The 20,060-nt window shown below is 41.9% G+C and overlaps 1 protein-coding gene across 9 annotated transcripts in view; it reads left to right on the plus strand.

The window, feature by feature from the left end:
- The window catches only part of LOC109411639 (GRAM domain-containing protein 2B), a 126,334-nt gene that overhangs the window by 87,239 nt on the left and 19,035 nt on the right, over positions 1-20,060 (plus strand). For 7 of the 9 annotated variants that reach the window (XM_062858328.1, XM_062858322.1, XM_062858324.1 and 4 more), the window contains one exon: positions 17,840-18,051. In XM_062858328.1, coding sequence (XP_062714312.1) covers positions 17,840-18,051 — 212 coding nt within the window. Of the gene's footprint in view, positions 1-3,917; positions 4,525-11,149; positions 11,393-17,839; positions 18,052-20,060 lie in introns of those variants that run through there. The other 2 variants (XM_062858329.1, XM_062858330.1) reach the window with 2 other exon arrangements.

Below are 20,060 nucleotides of genomic sequence, written 5' to 3' on the forward strand. Positions count from 1 at the left end.
TAGTTATCGATTTATATCCAACTGGGCAAACTTTAGCTATGATCCTCCAGCTTCCCAGCAGGCAACATTGCTGCATATGGCGCAAAAGATAGCACACTGAAATCATGTTCCACTGCAGAATGCAGTGATGCCCACCGAATAGTTTAACCATCATGAGTAAAGATTTCGATTCTGGATAAAAATCGATAACTAATTAATGAGGCGTCCGATTTGAATGCGGTCTTCGGCAAAGTTGTAGCTGATAGAGTAGCCTAGGATTACCAAGGGTCGACTAACCCACTAGGGCACTTGGGGAAATTCTACGGTTGATTGAATGAAGAACATGGTTTTCCCATAGTAATTCCCATACAAACTTTGACGGGCTTGTGCAATCTCAATTTTCAACCAAATGAGCTCAAATTTTGTGAGAAGGCATATAATCTGGTTAGGAATCGAATGAGCGGTGTGGAGCAAATACGATTTTTTGAACCACGCTACTATGTATATGGGAGCACCCCGTTCCAGGGAATGGGGTCTCACACCAAGCTAAGAACCTTCCCCGGCCCCAAAAATACCCACATACAAAATTTCATACTGATCGGTTCAGTAGTTTCCGAATGCATAACGGTCAGACAGACAGACATGACCATCCACTTATGAAGTGAACATGTGACTATCACGCCACGGGCCCTGGCTATTTTTATTCTTTTATACCATAAGAATTGTATAAATGACGCTTGGGCTTGGTTTCGATCCATAACCACAGAGAAACAGACGTAACTCTTAGAACAAGTTTCATTGAAAAACATTGTCATCAAAACATAACCGCCCAATGCTAGACGTACTGTGTTTGGCCGGTGAATAAAGAGCAAACGTCAAACAGAAGCAGAAACGACGCCAGCGCAGCGAGTGATCAATCGACCTACTATCGAAAATTTGAATCAACCGTTGAAAAGGTAATCGATGGGAAGCGAGCGGAGTGTGACGTCTGTTTCTTTGTGTCATAATCATGGGTCCCAAGCAGTGCACGGTAAAAAATCTGCACTGTGATATAAACTGATTGGCACTTGAATTCGCACTACTGTTCAATCAGTTTGTTATCAATTACATATCATTTGGCAAAGAACATCCAATGCCTCTTCAATTTTAATGTAACTTCACTTCAATTCGTTGTTGACAATGTTTTGATTTCAAAACTAAAATTTAAAAAAAAATGTGTACAGCCGCACCCAGATTCGATACCAGGACCTTTAGAGTCACGATCAACTATTTTACCACTACACTGCTTCACATCTGTTAGAGAGGTGTGAATCGAAGCGAAGCACTTTCCACCGCCTGTCATCTATATTTACTTTCATGCCCAAAACAGTCATTACCAAATCAACAACTTTTCACTTTGGATCGTGTTGCTTTTTACAGTAGTGCAAATCGAAGGGATTTTCTGTTGATTTCTCTGGTGGGTTTGTTTTGGTCCTCAAATCAACACTGACAGCATTGCGATCACAAAGGAAAAGCACTTCTGATCATGTTGATTACGACATTGAATAGTTAAGGGATTTTCCCCTTACATCTAGCGTGCAGAATTTTTACCGTGTGCTGAAAAATTCATTTCGTCATATCTAAATTCAACCACCTACAGCTCATTTTAGAAGCTGAACATGAGAATATGGTAGGGTACCTCGCCACTTGGGCGGTGGCTTCTATTTTCGACTGTTTCCCGCTATAACTCAGTCAATTTTGAAACAATTGACTTGAAATGTTGTACACGGGTAGATATTATACCTATCTCACTGCATTCCAAAAATTGTGTCAATTGGTTCAAATTTGACTGAATTATAGCGGGAAACAGACGAAAATAGAAGCCACCGCCCAAGTGGCGCGATTCCTTATATGAAAAACTTATGCGGCTAGACCAGTTCTGCAAGAAAGTCACGGAAAACCCATTATTTTTCGAATATTTAAGGTAAATGTCACGGACTGCCTTTGAAAAATGCCAAATGATATTCACCGTGATTTTCTTATCCATGTATTCATCGATTGGCAGTTAACAAGACATACAATATTCCAGAATATGTAAGCTATTGTTTAAACATTCCATACAATATTCTAGGAGATTCTGTCTGGCATTTCTGGTAGTTGAGCCCATAATCGATGATTCTAGTATGGAAAGCAATCAACTTGATGCCAAATCTACAATATTTTCTAGAATGACCAAAAATCACAATCATATATGATGTATACATACGAATAATACAACATACGTATATGTATGTATATATAGGTTATATATAATTTATTAGCGTTCTTCAAAAAATCGTTATTGCTCCACACCGCTTATTCGATTTGTAACCAGATTCTATGCCTTCTCCCAAAATTTGAGCTCATTTGGTTGAAAACTGAGACTGCACAAGCCCTTCAAAGTTTGTATGGGAATTACTATGGGAAAACGATGTTTTTTCATGCAATCGACCGTAGTATTCCTTAAGTGCCCTAGAGCGTTAGTTGACCCATGTTACGTCTAGGCTAATTTATCAGCTACAACTTTCCTTAAGACCGCATTTAAATCGCTTAAATAAGTGTAAGAAGGGTTCTGTTCACCATAGGTGGATTAGTTCAGGTTTTTTAGCATGAAATTGGCTGTTGTGGGAAATGCTCGAGCTGCTGCCACCAGTAGTTCAAATCTAGATTAAAATTGGTTCAAATTAAGATCATTATTGACAAATAACACAGCGTAACCAAAATAAACTTTTGGTCTGTCTCAAGAGCAAACTTATGTGTCTCTGACAGATTTTGGGACGCTGAATCCGAATCCGGGCTCAGATTTGCTCCAACACGTAACCATTTTGAGCTATACCTCAATTTATAGGGCAAAATATGCGATTTTGGGCTTTTTTGACTGCAAGCCATTAAGCATGGAAATATTTTTTTAAGCAATCAAAAGGTTAATTGCAATTGGTCAATTAACATCTAAATTAACGACTCATGCAAAATATTTCGTTTTACCAAATCGAATTTGATAATTTGTTGATCCTCAATGCTTTTCGTGTCTTTCCACCCTCCTTTTATTTTACGAATGAAGGGCTCTCTTTTAGCCCACCACTCTTGGGCCACGCTTGACTTGCAATGTTTTTAACCCATTTTTTGGCGTCGAGGCCAGGAACTTCCTTGGTGAGATATCTTCTATTTGACCTACCAAGCTATGCTAGTTGATCGGCAGACTCATTTCCTTGGACACCACAGTGTCCTGGGATCCAAACAAAAGTAACGTCATTACCGTTGTCTAGAATTTTTTGGATTGCCTGAATCCATGGGTGTCGACAAAGTGGATAGTTGAGGGCAAAACTAGCACTGGCTGAGTCGGTTAAAATAACAATTGGTTTATCAGAGGGATGCGAAGCTGCCAGGAAATGGGCGACGATTTCAGCAGAGAAGACGGAGTACATGTCTGCTAGTCTGTGGTGAATGTTTAGGTCTCGGCCATAGACGCCGACTCCTATTAATCCGTGCGCTTTTGAACCATCGGTGTATCGCTGTGTATGGCTATGGTACTTTTCAATCAGGAGTTGTGTGACAGTAGATCTCTGAGCTACATTATTGTCCTGTTTGAACTGTTTGAACTGTCTTTTGATAGAGAGGTCCAGTTTCGGAGGAGGGCATCGCCAACATCTCGCTCCGGTCCAGTAGGTCGTAGCTACGGCTCTTAAGAGTCTATTGGCCTCATCGAAGAGAAAGACCCTTGCGCGGCACTTTCGTGTTGTCTCTTCAACTAATAGCTGTATTAGTTATTAGTGGTTTGTAAAGTACTCAAAGAACACAAGCAAGCCAAGTAGGTACAGGCGTTATTTTTCCATCATAACAAGTTTCCTATAAAACTAGTAGGAACTAATAAAATCATGTAGGCCTCCGATGACCCCTGAACTATTGACGTCCTAGCGCCGCCTATTGAAGACTGCTTCTCACGCAGCAGCACTCTTGTGTAGCGTTTTCGAATTGCTGATAAGACAAAAGACAACGACCGGTTGCTTTCCAGATGTCCAACCCTCGGGCCGGGGTTGGCACATAATCAGTGTTGACCGGGTTGCGCCTGTTTTCATTGATAGATAATTCAACACCGTATTGTACCGTACCTACGTATGAGCTGCTGCCCGACAAAAACAAACTAACCCATCCTCCGTCACACGCTGCTGGCTGTTGGATGTGAGTTTCGGCCAATAGGTGACTTCGCGTACAGCGTATAATTGATAAGCTCTATCTTATCAGGCTCAAGGGATAGAACTTCCTGTCTACGTTTCACAGTTGCTATAGTGACTCGACACGGGTAGGAGTTTACCTTACGTTTTCCTAACTGTAAATCCGGGAGTTACCTTAGTTGAAGCATGCTGCAGTTCTAGTATAGCTTCCATCACAAGTGGTCCGCTTCGGTCCGAATGGGACGTGATATTATTGGATTTACAACGTTACCGCGAGTGTTCCGCGTGAGATTCAACCTTGTGTAAATTAAAAACTGTAAACACACCGGCCGGCGGGAAAGCAACTTGTATATGCGTAATTTACCATAGCATCATGCGATGAGTTTATAAATATCATCAGAATGAATGTGACTAGCAGCACGGTTGTTATGCTATTGCGAATATGCGTGTGATCCATTTGAGTGGCAATTTGAGGAGATTTGTTTGGAGTTTAGGGAAAAATATGTTTCCCAAAAACATTCAAAATTCGCGTAAAAGGAAAAACGCCCAGTAAATATTATGTTGTTTGTTCAAATTTATTCAAGTTCTGCAATCGTGAATTCGATTTCTAGTTGTACTCAAACTAGGATATGGCATTTTAGATTACAGATTCAGAAGCCATTACGTTAAATCACTGTCTCTGTTTATTTAGCTTTGACTAAGAGCAGATTTCTTCACTTTTGATTATGCCACAAAGCATATTGTACATAGGGATTGTTCACACGGTTTAGGCATAGAGATAATCCTGATATAAAGCTTTAGCAATGGGAAAAAAGGTATGACTATTTCCAAATAAATTCACTGTGCAACATTGAGCAACACATTTTTTTAATGACTAGACAGACATGCTACACTAAAATTTAGTAGACTTGTTATCATAGTTCGCATCGAAATTTGATGAGTTTTGTAAACAAAAAAGCATGCTTCCAATCTTTTTGCTTTGAGAGAATGTCTTCGACTTGGTTCATTGAAAACAAATCAGATTTGCAATTTGAAATAAACATAAAAGATAACTTCACAAAAAAATCTTCACATTGTTTCACGAAGTTTTGGTTTGTTTCCTTAAACGTATCTGATTTTTTTTTTGCGTAAATTCATTTTTAGGGACTGTTCAAGAAAAATGTTTCTAAAATCTCCATTAAAAAAAATGAGAGAAACTCTTCCAGCGATTTCATTTGAAATTATACCTGCATTTATTTCAGTAAGTGTACTTTAAATTCCTCTGGAGCGTTTTTTTTCAATCTTCCTGAATTACTGTTAAAAATTCTTCCACACGTCAATATTATACCTTTAAATTTTGCTACACATTCTTGGGATGGAATTCTCGAAGTCATTAGAAACTAAACAGGGTTGTCATGGAAGAATCTATTAATAAAACTTATGTGAAATATGCTATAAATTTTCCGAAAATGCCGCAAAAAGTAACCATGGAATGAATTTGCAAAAAAGAATTCTGTGGATGAATATATGTATACATTTCGTGAGAAAAAAATCATTTTCGCTCTACTTGAACACTCCTCAAGATCGTTCCAAAAAAATCCAAACAAATATTTACAGGTATCAGGTATCAGAAGGCCGGCTCCAGAGGCACGTTTTCCTCCATATGGGACATTTGTGCCATCGCCATAATAATAGCATATTTCATCATCTACCTGAGGGAAAAGGAAGGAAATAAGGATAGGGATGGGGATAAGGACAAGTAGGGAATTAGGAAAAAATACCTTAGAAGAGGGTACTAATGCATAAGCGTACCACAATGAGTGCTGCCCTGAAAAGGGCACTGTAATAACGCATAAAGCGAAAGACAGCCTATAGCTTTTTACTACAGCGGGTTAAGAACAATAGAATATCCTGAATATTCAGGTTTCTGAAGTCAGTTTCACTTAATAAGTGTTTACCGAATACTCGGAAACGCAGTTGCGCAAAAACTGGACAGTTACATATGAAATGATACGAAGTTCCATAATCGGATTCACAGCTATCACATGCAAATGAATCAGCTTGCTGAATATTCGCCATGTGGTAGCTGAGTAGGCAGTGGCCAGTCAATGCTTTGACCATCATGCTGCAGTTCTGCTTCGACAGATTAGTTAGATACTTCCCCACCCGTTGAGATGGCTCAGTACAATACAGTTTTGTTTGACGACCTGACTCCAAACTATTCCAGTATTGTCTGTGTTGAGTGGCAGTCCAGGTGTGAATCTGAAGCTTTACCCAACACTTCGATATCGAAATAGCTGGCTCAGGGCCAATGAAGTCATGTGATGCTCCAGTGCGAGCTAACTCATCAGCCTATTCATTTCCAGCGTTTGCTGAATGCAGCTCCTCGATTAGAGTTTGACAAGTGATAACTATCTTCGACCTAGAGTTGGCCGAAGCAAGTGCTTTAATAGCAGTCTTATTACTTTGCCCATTACGTGCTGCTGATGTGCTGACTGCACTCCACACATAAGATCAAAGATTTCGGCCTGAAAAACGGTGCAGTGTCTTCCAAGTGAGTAAGACTGATGCAGCCTTAGTTCACGAGAATAAACACCAGCACCTGCTCGACCTTCAAGAAGGGAGCCATCAGTGTAACATACGATGCCGTCTGAAATACTTCATTCCAGATATCCAGATGTCCACTCTTCCCGGGAAGGGAATTGCGTGGAAAATGTCCTATATGGAAAATTACAAGCAATTGTAAGATCACTTGGAGCAAGGACAATTTTGTCCCAATTCACCAAAAGTGGAAACAACAAGGTGTGTGTTGATGTGCGGTTCACAGGAGTTTCTTCTAGTAGACCGAGTACCTGTAGACGGCAAGTGCAAGAAAGTGCTTCTTGTTTGAGATGTAGTGGAGCAACGTCAAAGAGAACTTCGAGCGCTCCAGACATCGCCATTAAGTACATCCTGTGGAGATGGCCTAACTTTGATTGGATCGTTCTCATTTCGCCCTTTTGCCAACACACAAAACATCTATAGGTCAATATTGGCCGGACAACAGTTGTGTAAATCCACTTCATATACTCGGGTTTTAGACCCCAATTTGTACCAAAGGTTCGCCGGCATTGTCCGAAGGCCATACAAGCTTTCTTGATTCTTAACTCCTTGTGAGGTATCCAGGAAAGCTTGGAATCAAGGAAACCTGTTCAGTCACATCGATTTCAGAATCAAAGAGTTGCGAAGGTCGAACGCCATTACGGTTTCGCCTTTCCGTAAAAAGAACGGTAGATGTTTTACTCGGGTTAACCGAAAGGCCATATTGGCGACACCAACCCTCAACTACCTGAAGGGCGCTTTGCATTAGGTCGAAAAAGGGTGGTGATACACATACCAACTAACAATGCTAGGTAGTCGTCGTCAAAACCATAAGTAGGAAAACCGCTATTATTGAGTTGCCTCAATAGCGTATCTGCTACGAGATTCCACAAAAGCGGTGACAAGACTCCCCCTTGGGGGCATCCACAAACACTCAATTTCCCAATCCCTGCTAAACGCAATGTCGAGAAAAGATATCGGTTTTGAGCATTTGATGAATCCAATTGGAAATTATTGGACATATACCATGACTCCGTGCGGCTTCCAATATGGCATCGAAAGGCACGTTGTCGAAGGCACCCTCTATATCTAAGAAAACACCCAAACAAGATTGCTTTTGAGCGAATGCTTTCCCGATATCGTAAACAACCTTGTGTAAAAGAGTCACAGTGGACTTACCAGATTGGTAGGCGTGTTGGTTCACATGAAGAGGCACGCTGGCCAGATAAACATCACGGATGTTCTAAGCATTTCAAAAGAAAAGAGGTCAAACTGATAGGTCTGAAACTCTTTGCTTCTTAGAGACGAACCAGCAAAGGGCTGAAAGTCTCTCAAATAAAGATAAATCAATCAATCAATCTTTGCTCCTTCATACGGCCCACTTTCGGAATAAACTTCACAGTAATATCCCGCCAAGATTTGGGAATATACCCTGTAGCAAAACTGCAAACAAGTATTTTTTTCAAAACATGTTTGAAATACTCAAATTCCTTCTGAAGCAAAATAGGATAAATCCCATCTGCCCCAGGAGATTTGAATGGAGCAAAGCTATTAAGTACCCACTCAATCGATCCTACAGTTACAATACTCCGAGCCGAGGCCAGGGAACTACAAGATAATACATCAGGATCATCCGAAGATGTAATATCCGTACATCCAGTGAAAAGTGTGCTGCATAAGCATTCCAGAACTTCCTCATCAAAGGAAGTCAGATCGCCATTTGGCAAACGAAGTTAGTTCACTCGGAAATCCTTAGATTTCGCAAGGACTTTGTTTAACCGACTGACTTCACTCAAACTGGAAACATTTTTACAAAGAATTTTCCAGTCGGATCGTTCAGCAGACCGGAGAGCTTTTCTGTAGGCCTTGCGAGCCGACCTGAAAGCCTCCGAACCAGCCGAACGTCGTCTGTTCCAACTCTTTCTACATTGTTCCCTGAGTTTCACCAACCAGATCAGAGTTCCACCAAGGGGTTACTCTTATAAATTTTCTGTATCATTTCGAACAAAAAAATGTTAGCTATTGGAAACTCTTATATTATTTCTTCAGATATTTTTACTTCTACTACCAGGATTTTCTTTTAAAGTTAATTTATAACTCTCTAGAAATACATTTTTTTTTCTAGAAATATAAATGTAGTTGGAAATTAGTCAAGAAATTCCGAAGAAAATATCCATGTAATGGCAGGGAAAGCAATCTCTTCAATTAATAACTGTGGAAGTGCTCAAAGAACACTAAGTTGAAGAGGGGCAGGTCAAATTCCAATGCAAACGTTGAGCCATAAAGAAGAAGAAAGAAAAAGAAGAAGAGAAGAAACGGGTTTTCGTCAATTCTACACAGTCTAAATGAAAAATGCCCCCACAAGATCCCCTTTAGAGTCCAAGGGGTTGCAGGGTTTGAAGTTTGTATGGGAACAATTTGTTGAATCACCCCTTGCCGAATTATGTACGAGGCTAAATAGTCAATCAGTTGTCCCAATTTTAGGTATTCTTCAAAAAACTTCACGGGAATACGAGCATAATGTTCTTCGTTTCCACAGCTCAAAAAGGGACACATGGCATTTCACTAACATTAAGCCATCTCTATGGGTGTATGTGTTCCATTTCGTGCAGAAGAGCTAAATTTGTTCTTATGTGGAAATTTTCAGATATTTCGACAAAAACTGACATCATAACACTTTGAGTTATTCGTGCAATATTCATAAAGTTTTTGAATAACACACCAAAATCACATCGAGCTATGACAGCAAAAATTGTTCGATTTGAGATATGATTTAGATATTCTCGTCTACCCGGAATGACAAATTTCGATTTTTAATAGTAGTTCGTGACTTTCGTTTTTTAAACCAGTGTTATTTAACCCTTTGGAGACGGAGTTTTCACCTTTGTGGATGCCACCTCCTCGCTGATCTAGAGCACGTTTGTGATGGTCAATTTTCTCGGTTGGGCAAATGCGACCCATCCGTCCTTAAAGGGTTAAATAATGTCTTGTTTTCTTCATCTTTTTGTCATCAACATCGCTGTCCGTAAAATTAAGTTCGATAGGAAAAGTTTAGAGACTATTTTAAGTTCAATTGGTTTTAGAAGACTTCCTATAAATATTGAAATTCTAAAGATTCCACACTAATTTTATAAAAAAGTAAAAATTAATTTTTTTTTCATGTTTCAAAAATATTCCATTCCTTTTCGAAATGCAAGTATTACTTTTTGTCTCCTTCCTTCTCTTGGCGTAACGTTCTGACTGTAACAAAGCCTGCTTCTCAGATTATTATTCTATAAGCACTTCCGCAGTTGTTAACTGATAGCTTCCTCTGCAAATTACCTTTTTTGTATAACAGGCACGAAGAAAATCTATGCCCAAGGAAGGAAGTCATGGAAATTTCCTTTACCAAAAAGTTCCTGAACGAGAATCGATCCCATCACCCACAGTATGATCTTGCTGAAGACAAATGCACTTACTACATCGGCAATATGGACCCTACTGGAATTACTTTTGGTATTCTTAGAAAATGCTCTTGAAAATTTCTAGTGGAATTCCGATTTTTTGTAGCTATTGTCGGTTGTAGTTTAAAAATCTTTAAACAATATAAGGAAATTTCAACGCTGTTGTCCTAAAAAAAGTCTTTAGAAATTTAACCGCCCCTTTTTTTTTGTACAGAAGCAGAGATTATTTCACCCACACCTCCTTTCTAATAATTTGTTTACTGAACTGCAAATTATGGGGTTGAATGCTTTATGATTTTCATAAAAATCCCCAAAATTTGAATAACAAATACTTTCTTAATTTCTTTACTTTGGGCAAATTGATTTTTGATTTTCAAAATTTATGAATTGCCGTCAAAAACTGTCTACACAATATTATGCCAGATTATTGCTTTGTTTTATCAATCGGATGTTTGACTACAGTCCCATCCTGTTTGAGAGGCCCATCTGGTTATAATCTATTTTATGAATCATCACCTCAGACGGGCATTATTCATATTTCTCAAACGCACCAGGTAGGTCCCCTTTCCCTTTTACAATAAGCCAATATAACGCATTTTTTGACACTTTGTTATCAGTACTGTCTAGTCCTAGTGTGTTATCAGTTCGAATCGAACCTTGGAATCGCACTCGGTTCCCATCGCTTTGTTACATGATGTAACAGATAGGGAATAGGGAACCCACAGTGATGCGTTGGACGCTGCTGGTTGCCCAAATGGCAAAAAAGAGTGATAGCAGCTCCATCAATCTTTGAAGAATGATTCATAGTAACAATTTTCTAAACGCTGTATAAAATGATAATGGAAAGCTTATGGATGATAAACTCTGAGTCCACGTTTTGGAAGCAATCAGTAGCAACATTAACATCGGATGCATCGGTTCGCTGCTAGTTGCTGGAAGTTCTGAACATTGATACATACTAGCCTTTTCCGATCATAGAATCACCCTAGTTCCACAAGTAAATGAACAACCAGAAATGTGCCAGTGACAATCGTGAAGTGTTAGTTTTAGTTTATTATAGTGAAGTGGAAAATAGCGTAAGCTAATAGTAACATACATACATGCAACAATGCCGATGACACCGGCCTATTCGACGCCAAACATGTTGATGGATAGTAGCGACAACCAAGAAGATCAAGAAGGAGTTGTTCTCAGGAAGAAACATTCAGCTTTCTATTACGGGTAAGTGGCTTCTGATGTAGCTACACACTTTACATCTCCTAAATGTAAACACTAACCTTGTGCTTATACGCTGTGTGATAAGGTGTACAAGCGATTTACAAAAAGAAACACAAATTCTGCTTCAAACTACATAAGGCTAAAGTAAGTTTATATTTGTTAGCAAGATTGTGTTTAAATTGTATACTGTAGCTGAATTGGTTAGGCCCGTATGAAGCTGATAATCAATATTAAGAATAACACGTTTTCCGATCAGCCTAGATAACCCTGTAGTTTAGGTAGTGGTTGTCTGAATTTGCTAATAATAATACAACGAACTGCCAATTTCGATGGGTAGAATCTACAAATGAGGAACCCCTAATTCACAGTGATCATATGCTTACGGTAGCTAGGGAGAAATCTAATAAAAATCTAACCGCAAACGGAACTTGTGGAGTTCCAGGGCGCCCTCTACATTATTATGCACTTACTGCGCTAATCTAACACTCGAGACTTAATAAGGTTGGTGTGCCGAAGCCAGTTTTCGGACCTTCTGGGTAGCAACTCGATTTTATGTTGTGAGTACCTCGAAGCTGAAATTACGTATATTTGTAAGAGGTTACAGTATTTTTTTTAGAATATCTACGTGTGACAATCTTGCTCTGGCAGTACCATGTAACAGACATAAACTGCGTGTATTGAATCATTTGGGATGTACGAGGGGTATTGTGGGTAGAATCTTTCTGGAATAGTTGGGATTAGAAATATGTGGTTAATCATTAGTTTTATATGATTTCGCATTATGCGTTTAAAACAGTATGATCTGTGTATTTTCGCCTCTGGTGTTCTTTAATCGATACTGAATTGCTTTTTTCGCTGCTGTTCTTTTTTGTATGTACTGGGGTTGTGAAAAGTTAAATCTTGCCTTGTTTGGGTAGTGTTTACGGTTAGGATAGCTCAGATCCTCAGATCAATCTTTTTCTTCTTCCTGGCTCTACGTTCGCCTACGTACGACTTGACCTGCCTCAATTTGTTCTTTGAGCACTTCCACAGTTACTAATTGAAGGGCTTTCTTTGCCTGCCTTTGCATGAATTTGTACATTGTGAGGCAAGCACAAAGATACACTATGCCCAGGGAGTCGAGTAAAATTTTTCGACCGGAACGGGAATCGAACCCGCCGTCTCTGGATTGGCGATCCATAGCTTTAACCAGTAGGCTAACTGGAGATCCCAGCTTAGATCAATCTTCAGCATAATAGAACAACGATCAAGCTTTGCAAACTTATGGAAAATGGTACCGTTCAAGTGACATTACTCCGGCAATCTGTGCAACCGGTCGTTTCCGGCCCAGGAGGGCTTTGCAATAGGGAAGATCAACACGGTGTTCTAATGCAGATGTTATGCCCCCTCTTCAGGTGGCTGATAGCAAATATAATAAATAAACTTAAACATCTTTGCTGATAGACCAGTTCTCGTCAACGCTGGATTCTCTATCAAGCCCACTAATGGGATTGAGTCCCGTGGTCATCTGTGGAGACTTCAAGGCCTGGACGATTGAGTGGGGTAGCCGCTTGACTAATGCGAGAGGCTGGGCCTTGGGCTGGATTTTACTCGAAGTTATGGCTAGACTGAATGTGGATGTTGCGAACGTAGACGACAAAAAATCCTACAGTAGGAACGGTGCAGAGTACATTATTCATGTGAACTTCTGGAGCCCGGGTCTAAACCCTTGCTCGAATTGGATGGTCGACGATGAATAAACGCACAGTGACCATCTGGCGATTCGATACAGGGTGGAACACGGAGGAAGACGGCCACAGCCGAGCGTCATCAGGGATGGTTGACCTCGTGCTTCGATAAGCCGGCATTTGAGGAGCGATTGCATGTGACGCCACAATGCCAAGGCGATCCCTACCAAGAAATGAACGCAAACCGATATACTGGTGGTGCCCAGAAAACACAGAATTTTACGCATCCTGCCTAAGAGCTAGAAGGAGGATGCAAAGAGCTCGCACCGATGAGAGTAGAATTGAACAAAATGATGCCTTAAGGGCGGCTAACTCGGCTCTGAACAAAGATATTAAGGCAAGAAAGCGGGCGTGCTTCGAAAATCTCTACCAGGCAGCCAACATGACCCCTAGCATGACCCCTTATGGTGATGCCTACAGAGAAGTTATAGGCAAAACGAAGGGCACGTCAGCCATCCCTTCCCCCCTCCTAGAGCGCTCCTCTGAGATGCTGCAGTAGATTGTGGAAACTCTGTTCCCGAGCCACGATACAAGACCATGGGCCCCCGTACCCTATGGCCAAACCGGTCATAGCGGAGCCGCCTCGGTGATAAATGACAAACAATACTCCGGGTCCGGATGGTATCCCGACAGTAGCCATCAAGAAGGCCATCGAGGTTAGCCCTCACATGTTCAGAATGGCTTTGCAGATGTACCTAGACAGAGGTGAATTTCCGGAGAGGTGAAAAAGGCAAAGATTGGTTCTTTTGCCTAAACCCGGGAAGCCACAATGCCCGTCGGCATACAGACCTATCTGCCTTCTGGACACCGCCGGAATAATGTTGGAACGGATCATTCTATCGAGGCTGATGGTCTAATTCTGGCCTGTCGGATAACCAGTTCGGCTTCTTGAAGGACCGATCGACGGTGGACGCTTTTAGGACTGTAACCAATACGGCCGAGATAGCACTCCAAAAGAAGCGAACAAGAATCGGCTATTGTGCGGTCGTAACGCTGAACGTAAAGAATGCGTTCAACAGCGACAGCTGGGCGCCTATCGAGTGCGTCATACACCACCGAATACCGAAGAGCTACTTCCAGAATAGGGTGCTAATCTATATGACATCGAGGAAGGCGAGAAAAGCTACAACATCACCGCGGGGATACCTGAGGACTCCATCCTGGGCCCGGTATTATGGAACGCGGCGTATGATGGCGTATTGAGGCCCAAACTTCCACCGGGCGTTAAGCTGGTCGGCTTTGCCGATAATGTTACCCTCGTGGTATACGGCGAGTCGATAGAGGAAGTGGAACTGGCGGCAACGCATGCAATTGTCATAGGGGAGGACTGGATGAGGTCGAGACAGTTGGCACTCGCGCACCACAAAACGGAGGTGGTGGTGGTAAACAACCGCAAGTCTGAACAACAGGCAGTGGTTACCACTGGCGGATGCGCTCACTGAAACACTTGGGGGCAATGATAGACGATAAGCTGAAATTCGGAAGCCACGTAGAATATGTCTCCAAAAGGGTTAGCATGACGACAATGGCATTGCCAAAGATAATGCCAAATAGCTCGACAATAGTCTCGAGTAAGCGTAAGCTGCTCTCGACAATAGCGGCCTCCTATACTACGGTAGGGGCCGTTCATAAACCACGTAGACTTTTTGGGGGGAGGGGGGGTCTGACCAAAGTCTACGCTCCATACAAATTTGAAAATTTTTGTATGGACAAAAGTCTACGAGGGGGGAGGGGGGTCTGAGATTGCCAAATTTTGGTCTACGTGGTTTATGAACAGCCCCTATGGCACCGCTGCATGGTCGAATGCGCTAGTGGTCAATCGAAACGTGAAGCGACTCGAGAGTACCCATAGCAACACAAATGCTTACAAAACAGTCACTGCAGCGTATGTAAGGGTTGCACAGAAGTCACTGTGACTTACTGCGCAACCCTTACATACCCTGCCGTGACTGTTTTGTAACCATGTGTGTTGCTTGAGTGATGTGCCTTAGAGTGGTCAGCGCATACCGCACGGTCTCAAAGGACGCGGTGATAGCGTGGTGTGCTAGCGCGGGCATGATGCCCATAGCACTAATGGTGGCAGAGGATGAAGAGTGCTTCGAGCGACGCGGCATAAGAAGCCCGAGGCGGATGATCAGCACACTTCTATGCTGAAGTGGCAGAGAGAATAGGATTCTTTGAGCAAGGGTAGATGGACACACAAGCTCACCGAGCGTGTCTAAATGGATGAGCAGGCCTTATGGCGAGGTGAATTTTCACGTGACACAATTTCTGCCAGGCTCCTACCATTGCTCAGAATGCGATGAGACCGCTGAGCATGTGCACCGTTCTCATAATAAACTAGAGCAGCCCTCGGATCTTCTTAATTTCAGCTTTATTACAACTAAGCAAGAACAAGATAAAAATTACGCCATATTAGAAGTTAACTTCTTGAGATTTGGTACATATATTGGATGAGCCCATACAAACGGTGTGGTAATCGGGTATTCAGCAAAACTTTTGCTGAGGGTGATGGAAACTTCACCAACGGCCGAGGGCAACGGTCGATCGTAGGTTCTCCTTCCAGCTATGGGTTCAGAAGCTTCAACAGAAAGAATTTACCCAAGGTTGATATTCGGTTCTACGATGTCGGAACCATATTCGGCGTTCGGAGGCTGACTACGACACTGGTGCACCAGTGAGAATCTTCTGCCGGTGAGTACTGCCCGACACTGTGATTGGGTCTGGCTCACTTGTTCTTCATCGTCACAGTAGTTATAGCAAGCGGAGTGAACCCAGCTAGACCTTCTTTGAACTCTCACCTCTATGACGAGTGTTGCCTACCCAGACACCCATTCATCGTATAAGATATTGCACAAGATGATAAAGTGGAGACCATATGCGTGCATGCCTCCATTTAGGCGCGTGTAAAATGTACGCATATCGCCTCCACTTTACCATCTTATGCAACATCTTTTACGATGACTGGTTGACTGGGTAGAGTGTTGCCTACTTCTCGCAACGTGTTGCGCGACGATGAATGAAGCGCATGGTCCATCGGTACGGAACTCACTGAATCCTTTGGTAGATCGTTGCGTGATGATGATCCAAAGCATGTTATTGGTCCAAAAACGTGCTTCTTTCGGGAACCACGTGACTCAACTGGGGTGAGGGTCTGATTGTCCATGCCAGCCAGTGTGAGTTTCGTCTGTGTTGTAGGGATTTTCAGTAGAAATTCAGTTGTGATCACTCTGCGTGAGAATAGGTTCAGTTCCATCCTCTGCTGTGCTGATGTAGATCACTCGTTCCTATGTTCTCCGCTTCATCTTTCAATCCCCTTACGTATGGTCGTCGAGAGACTCCCATTTTATCCATGAAGTTAGCGGCACGAAACCGTTGCGGATGCGTTGAGGTTCTGATGAATTTTCGTGTTCAATGAAAACTACACAGCAGTTTCATTTCTTCATCTCCGCTTTATCTAGGAGGCGTTTCTTCTCCTGAAAGAGAAAATTCTGTTTCCGGCTCTGTGTATATCGTTCCACGTTCTGCCGGGTCCCATGCTGCAGTTCTAGCACCAACACTGCATTCTTCTTCTTCTTGAAGATAAGAGATCAGCAGTGCCACGAGCCGAGCTTCCAACCGCAATTCCTTTTTTCGTGTTTGGTTTATGTGTCACTCATGCTGACTTTTCATTGCAATTGTTTTATACGGCTGGCTCGCAGGATCGGGCTTCCGGAGCATCACTGGCACTTGGACAAAAATCACCCACGCCAAATAACATGGGAAATAGACGCTGTCGTGAACCGTTCCTCTCGGACTTACAGGTGCAAACTCTCACTTTCTCTTCGGTTATCCGATCTGTCCCCTAAGGTTGCTCGTCGCCCGGCAACGGCAGAGGTTGGGGTAATAGTTGCTGACTAAGATACTGAGGATCTTCTTGGGGCCTATTTTGTTCCTTCGAAAACGTGTTACGCAGCCATTACCTACCATCGAATGAAGGTCAATTAGCCAAAAAGGTGATAAACACTTACTGCCTTCCTAAGTTTCACTGAATTAGCAAGAAATTATCTGATGTCAAGACAAGGTGCGATGGTCCAATTTTAATAATTCGCATACTGTGGCCACATTTCGCATATACACACAAAAGGCAGCCATAGTAATGAATGAAAACCAAAAACAAGTATCACCTCGAGCTCTGAAAGGTAAGGTGCGAACAACAGTACATGGCAAGGTATTTACACTGGTCATTGACGATTCCCGGCGATGACGGCACGCTAATGAAGTGTTAATACAATTATTTTTAATTAGTGTCAGCACGTGGAAAAAGAATCACTGTTTCTTGTATACGGATCACGTGCATCACGATAACACCCGAGAGTGATGTCTTCGATTGATTCATGTTGCGCCTGAAAGTAATTTGAATGGCACGTCATGCACCCTGCATCAAAATTCAAATTGGAACACTTTAGCACTTAACAAAGTCATTTCAATTTTCCGCTAACCTACTGTCTTATTCGACGAATCAATTTACTGCGCGCTGCTTGTAACGAGCTAGTACTGTGGGAAAATTGTATCAACTCGCGGCTTGCATTACGTTATTGCGAATAGACTTGACCTTGCTGGCATTGAAATCGAATCGAAGGAAATGCAATATTCATAGACACGGGGTGTTCGACCCCTGTAATTGTCCCCATCGATGCACCTACTAATAAACGGTTCTCTTCTACCATTCTCCCTATTGCAGATCTTTAAAATCTCTAACGTCTTCTCCACTGTCGGTATCACCAACCATAAGGAGCTCCAGTCCGCATCCGTCAAAATCCAGCGCCAAAAATGATGCCATCGAAAAGCCCGAGAAGCCAGAGAAGGAAAAAAAGAAAAAAGAGTACAACAGTTCGCGGCAGAAAAAGTTCTCCCGGCACTTCGTACAGGTGGAGGATGAAAAGGTTTTGAATTGTAAGTATTTCAATATTATCATAATACCTAGCAATGTAAGTAACAATAATAGCGAATATTTGCTTTCTGATCTCGAAAACATCCTGAAGTACAGGACTTCCAATCAACAGGCATAACCAGCAATCATGCGTTATGTACTTTGAGATAGAGATAACCCAAGTACACTCATTGCACAATTATGGGTCACTCAAGGAACAACCATTTCATAATATGAATCGTTTTTCATACAAAAATAACACTTTCATTATTTTTATTTTATATTCTCATCATTGAAACCACTCTTTATTGTTTTAAATAAAAATCTGCTTGTAAAATTTACTTTAGGCGGCGAAAATTACTAAAATGTTGGTGAATAATGAAAACCACAATAATGGGTCAAAATTGGCTGTGCAACAATTATGGGTCAATTTGTTGCCTATTATGGGTCACTAAAGAGAAATCGGCTCTAAAATAATGGTTTGTCTATTTTTTCAATGAATGATCACTTATTCTCGATAGATCAACTATAGTAGAATCTAAAACTGGTCTCAAACCTCTTAACGAAGCGTGTTTTCACGATTTGGAATCAATTTTTCAAAATTGGGTCAAAATCTCCAACACAACCACCGATAAACGCCTAAAAGTATGCAATGCCCATGTACGCAGAACTGTCAATATTATGCTGCACAAAAAGTGACTCATAATTGTGTGATTTTCGGTGTTCCTTGGCACAATAATGAGTCACTTAAATTTTGCCAGAAATAAGCTTTAATTGGCTGCAGTCACATGAATGTCTACATTTAGAACATTAATTATACCTTTGTTCTGGTGACGATACCATTTCGCACATGAAAATCACTGAAGCTCGCTTTTACAGGGCTTACGAAAGCAGCGCACGCACTGTCCGATATTCACAATCGAAGCGTTACTTTGACAGCTAGTTTTGAGCCGAACAAAAAATATTGAAAATGTGTATGTTTTGATGTATAAGCCCGTGAGCGATACGTATAGTGACACAAAACAAATCAACTTGCGAAAAATAATAATAGCTAACAAAAGCTTGCAATTAATTAGTATTTATCTATTAAAGTGGAAAGTGACTAATAATTGTGTATGACCCATAATTGTGCAATGAGTGTAACGATTTTAGGTTATAAATCGAACCAACATAAACAAACCCAAAATCTTGGAATTTAAGTTTTATGACTGTTATTAGAGCCTCCCTAAAGCTAATCGGTTTTCACTGGAAGCTTAACCGCGGCCTTTATGGATACCGACAGGGTCTTCTCACAAACGGACTGATGTACCTGGTGCATTGATGTCGCACTGCTGCTCAAGAGCAGCAGCGAGCTAATCGGCGTCACTGGAGAGTCGCTTCCGCCGTTAGAACTTACCTCACCGCGTCTTGATGATCCTAGTCCTTGGCCTCCTTCCATAGGACAAGCCGGGGACTGGGGATGGCGATGAAGATAGGTTCATCGGTGTGGAACGTTGCGGGGATAGGAAAGTCCCTTAGCGTAGATAAGGCCCCAGGTCCGGACGGAGTTCCAAACATGGCCTTAAAAGTAGCTATTGCATAGTCTCCCGAGATGTTCAGGTCTGCTATGCAGAAATGCCTGGACGAGGGAGTTTTCCCAAAGGCGGGGAAACCACCCGGAGACTCGTCGGCATATAGATAATTATGCTTGATTGACACGGCGGGGAAGGTGCTCGAAAAGATCATCCTGAATAGAAAGGCTTCCGGAAGGGGAGGTCGACCGTAGACGATATTCTGTCGGTTACAAAAGCCGCCGAGATAGCCCTCAACCGTAAGAGAAGGGAGCCAGCGAGTTCACGGCCGCCCACGAAGTCGCCTACTTCTACCGGGTTCTCTGCTGAATATTGTTTTCGCTATTCTTTCTTCCGACATTCGCACTGCGTGTCCAGCCCACTGAAGTCTGTCGTATTTAGAACGTTTCACAATATTCGCATCTTCGTACACTTGGTACAACTCGTGATTCATGCGTCTGCGCCACACTCCATTTTCTTGT

This window comes from Aedes albopictus, chromosome 3, assembly GCF_035046485.1.
Source record: "Aedes albopictus strain Foshan chromosome 3, AalbF5, whole genome shotgun sequence".
In the NCBI taxonomy this organism is placed as follows: domain Eukaryota; kingdom Metazoa; phylum Arthropoda; class Insecta; order Diptera; family Culicidae; genus Aedes; species Aedes albopictus.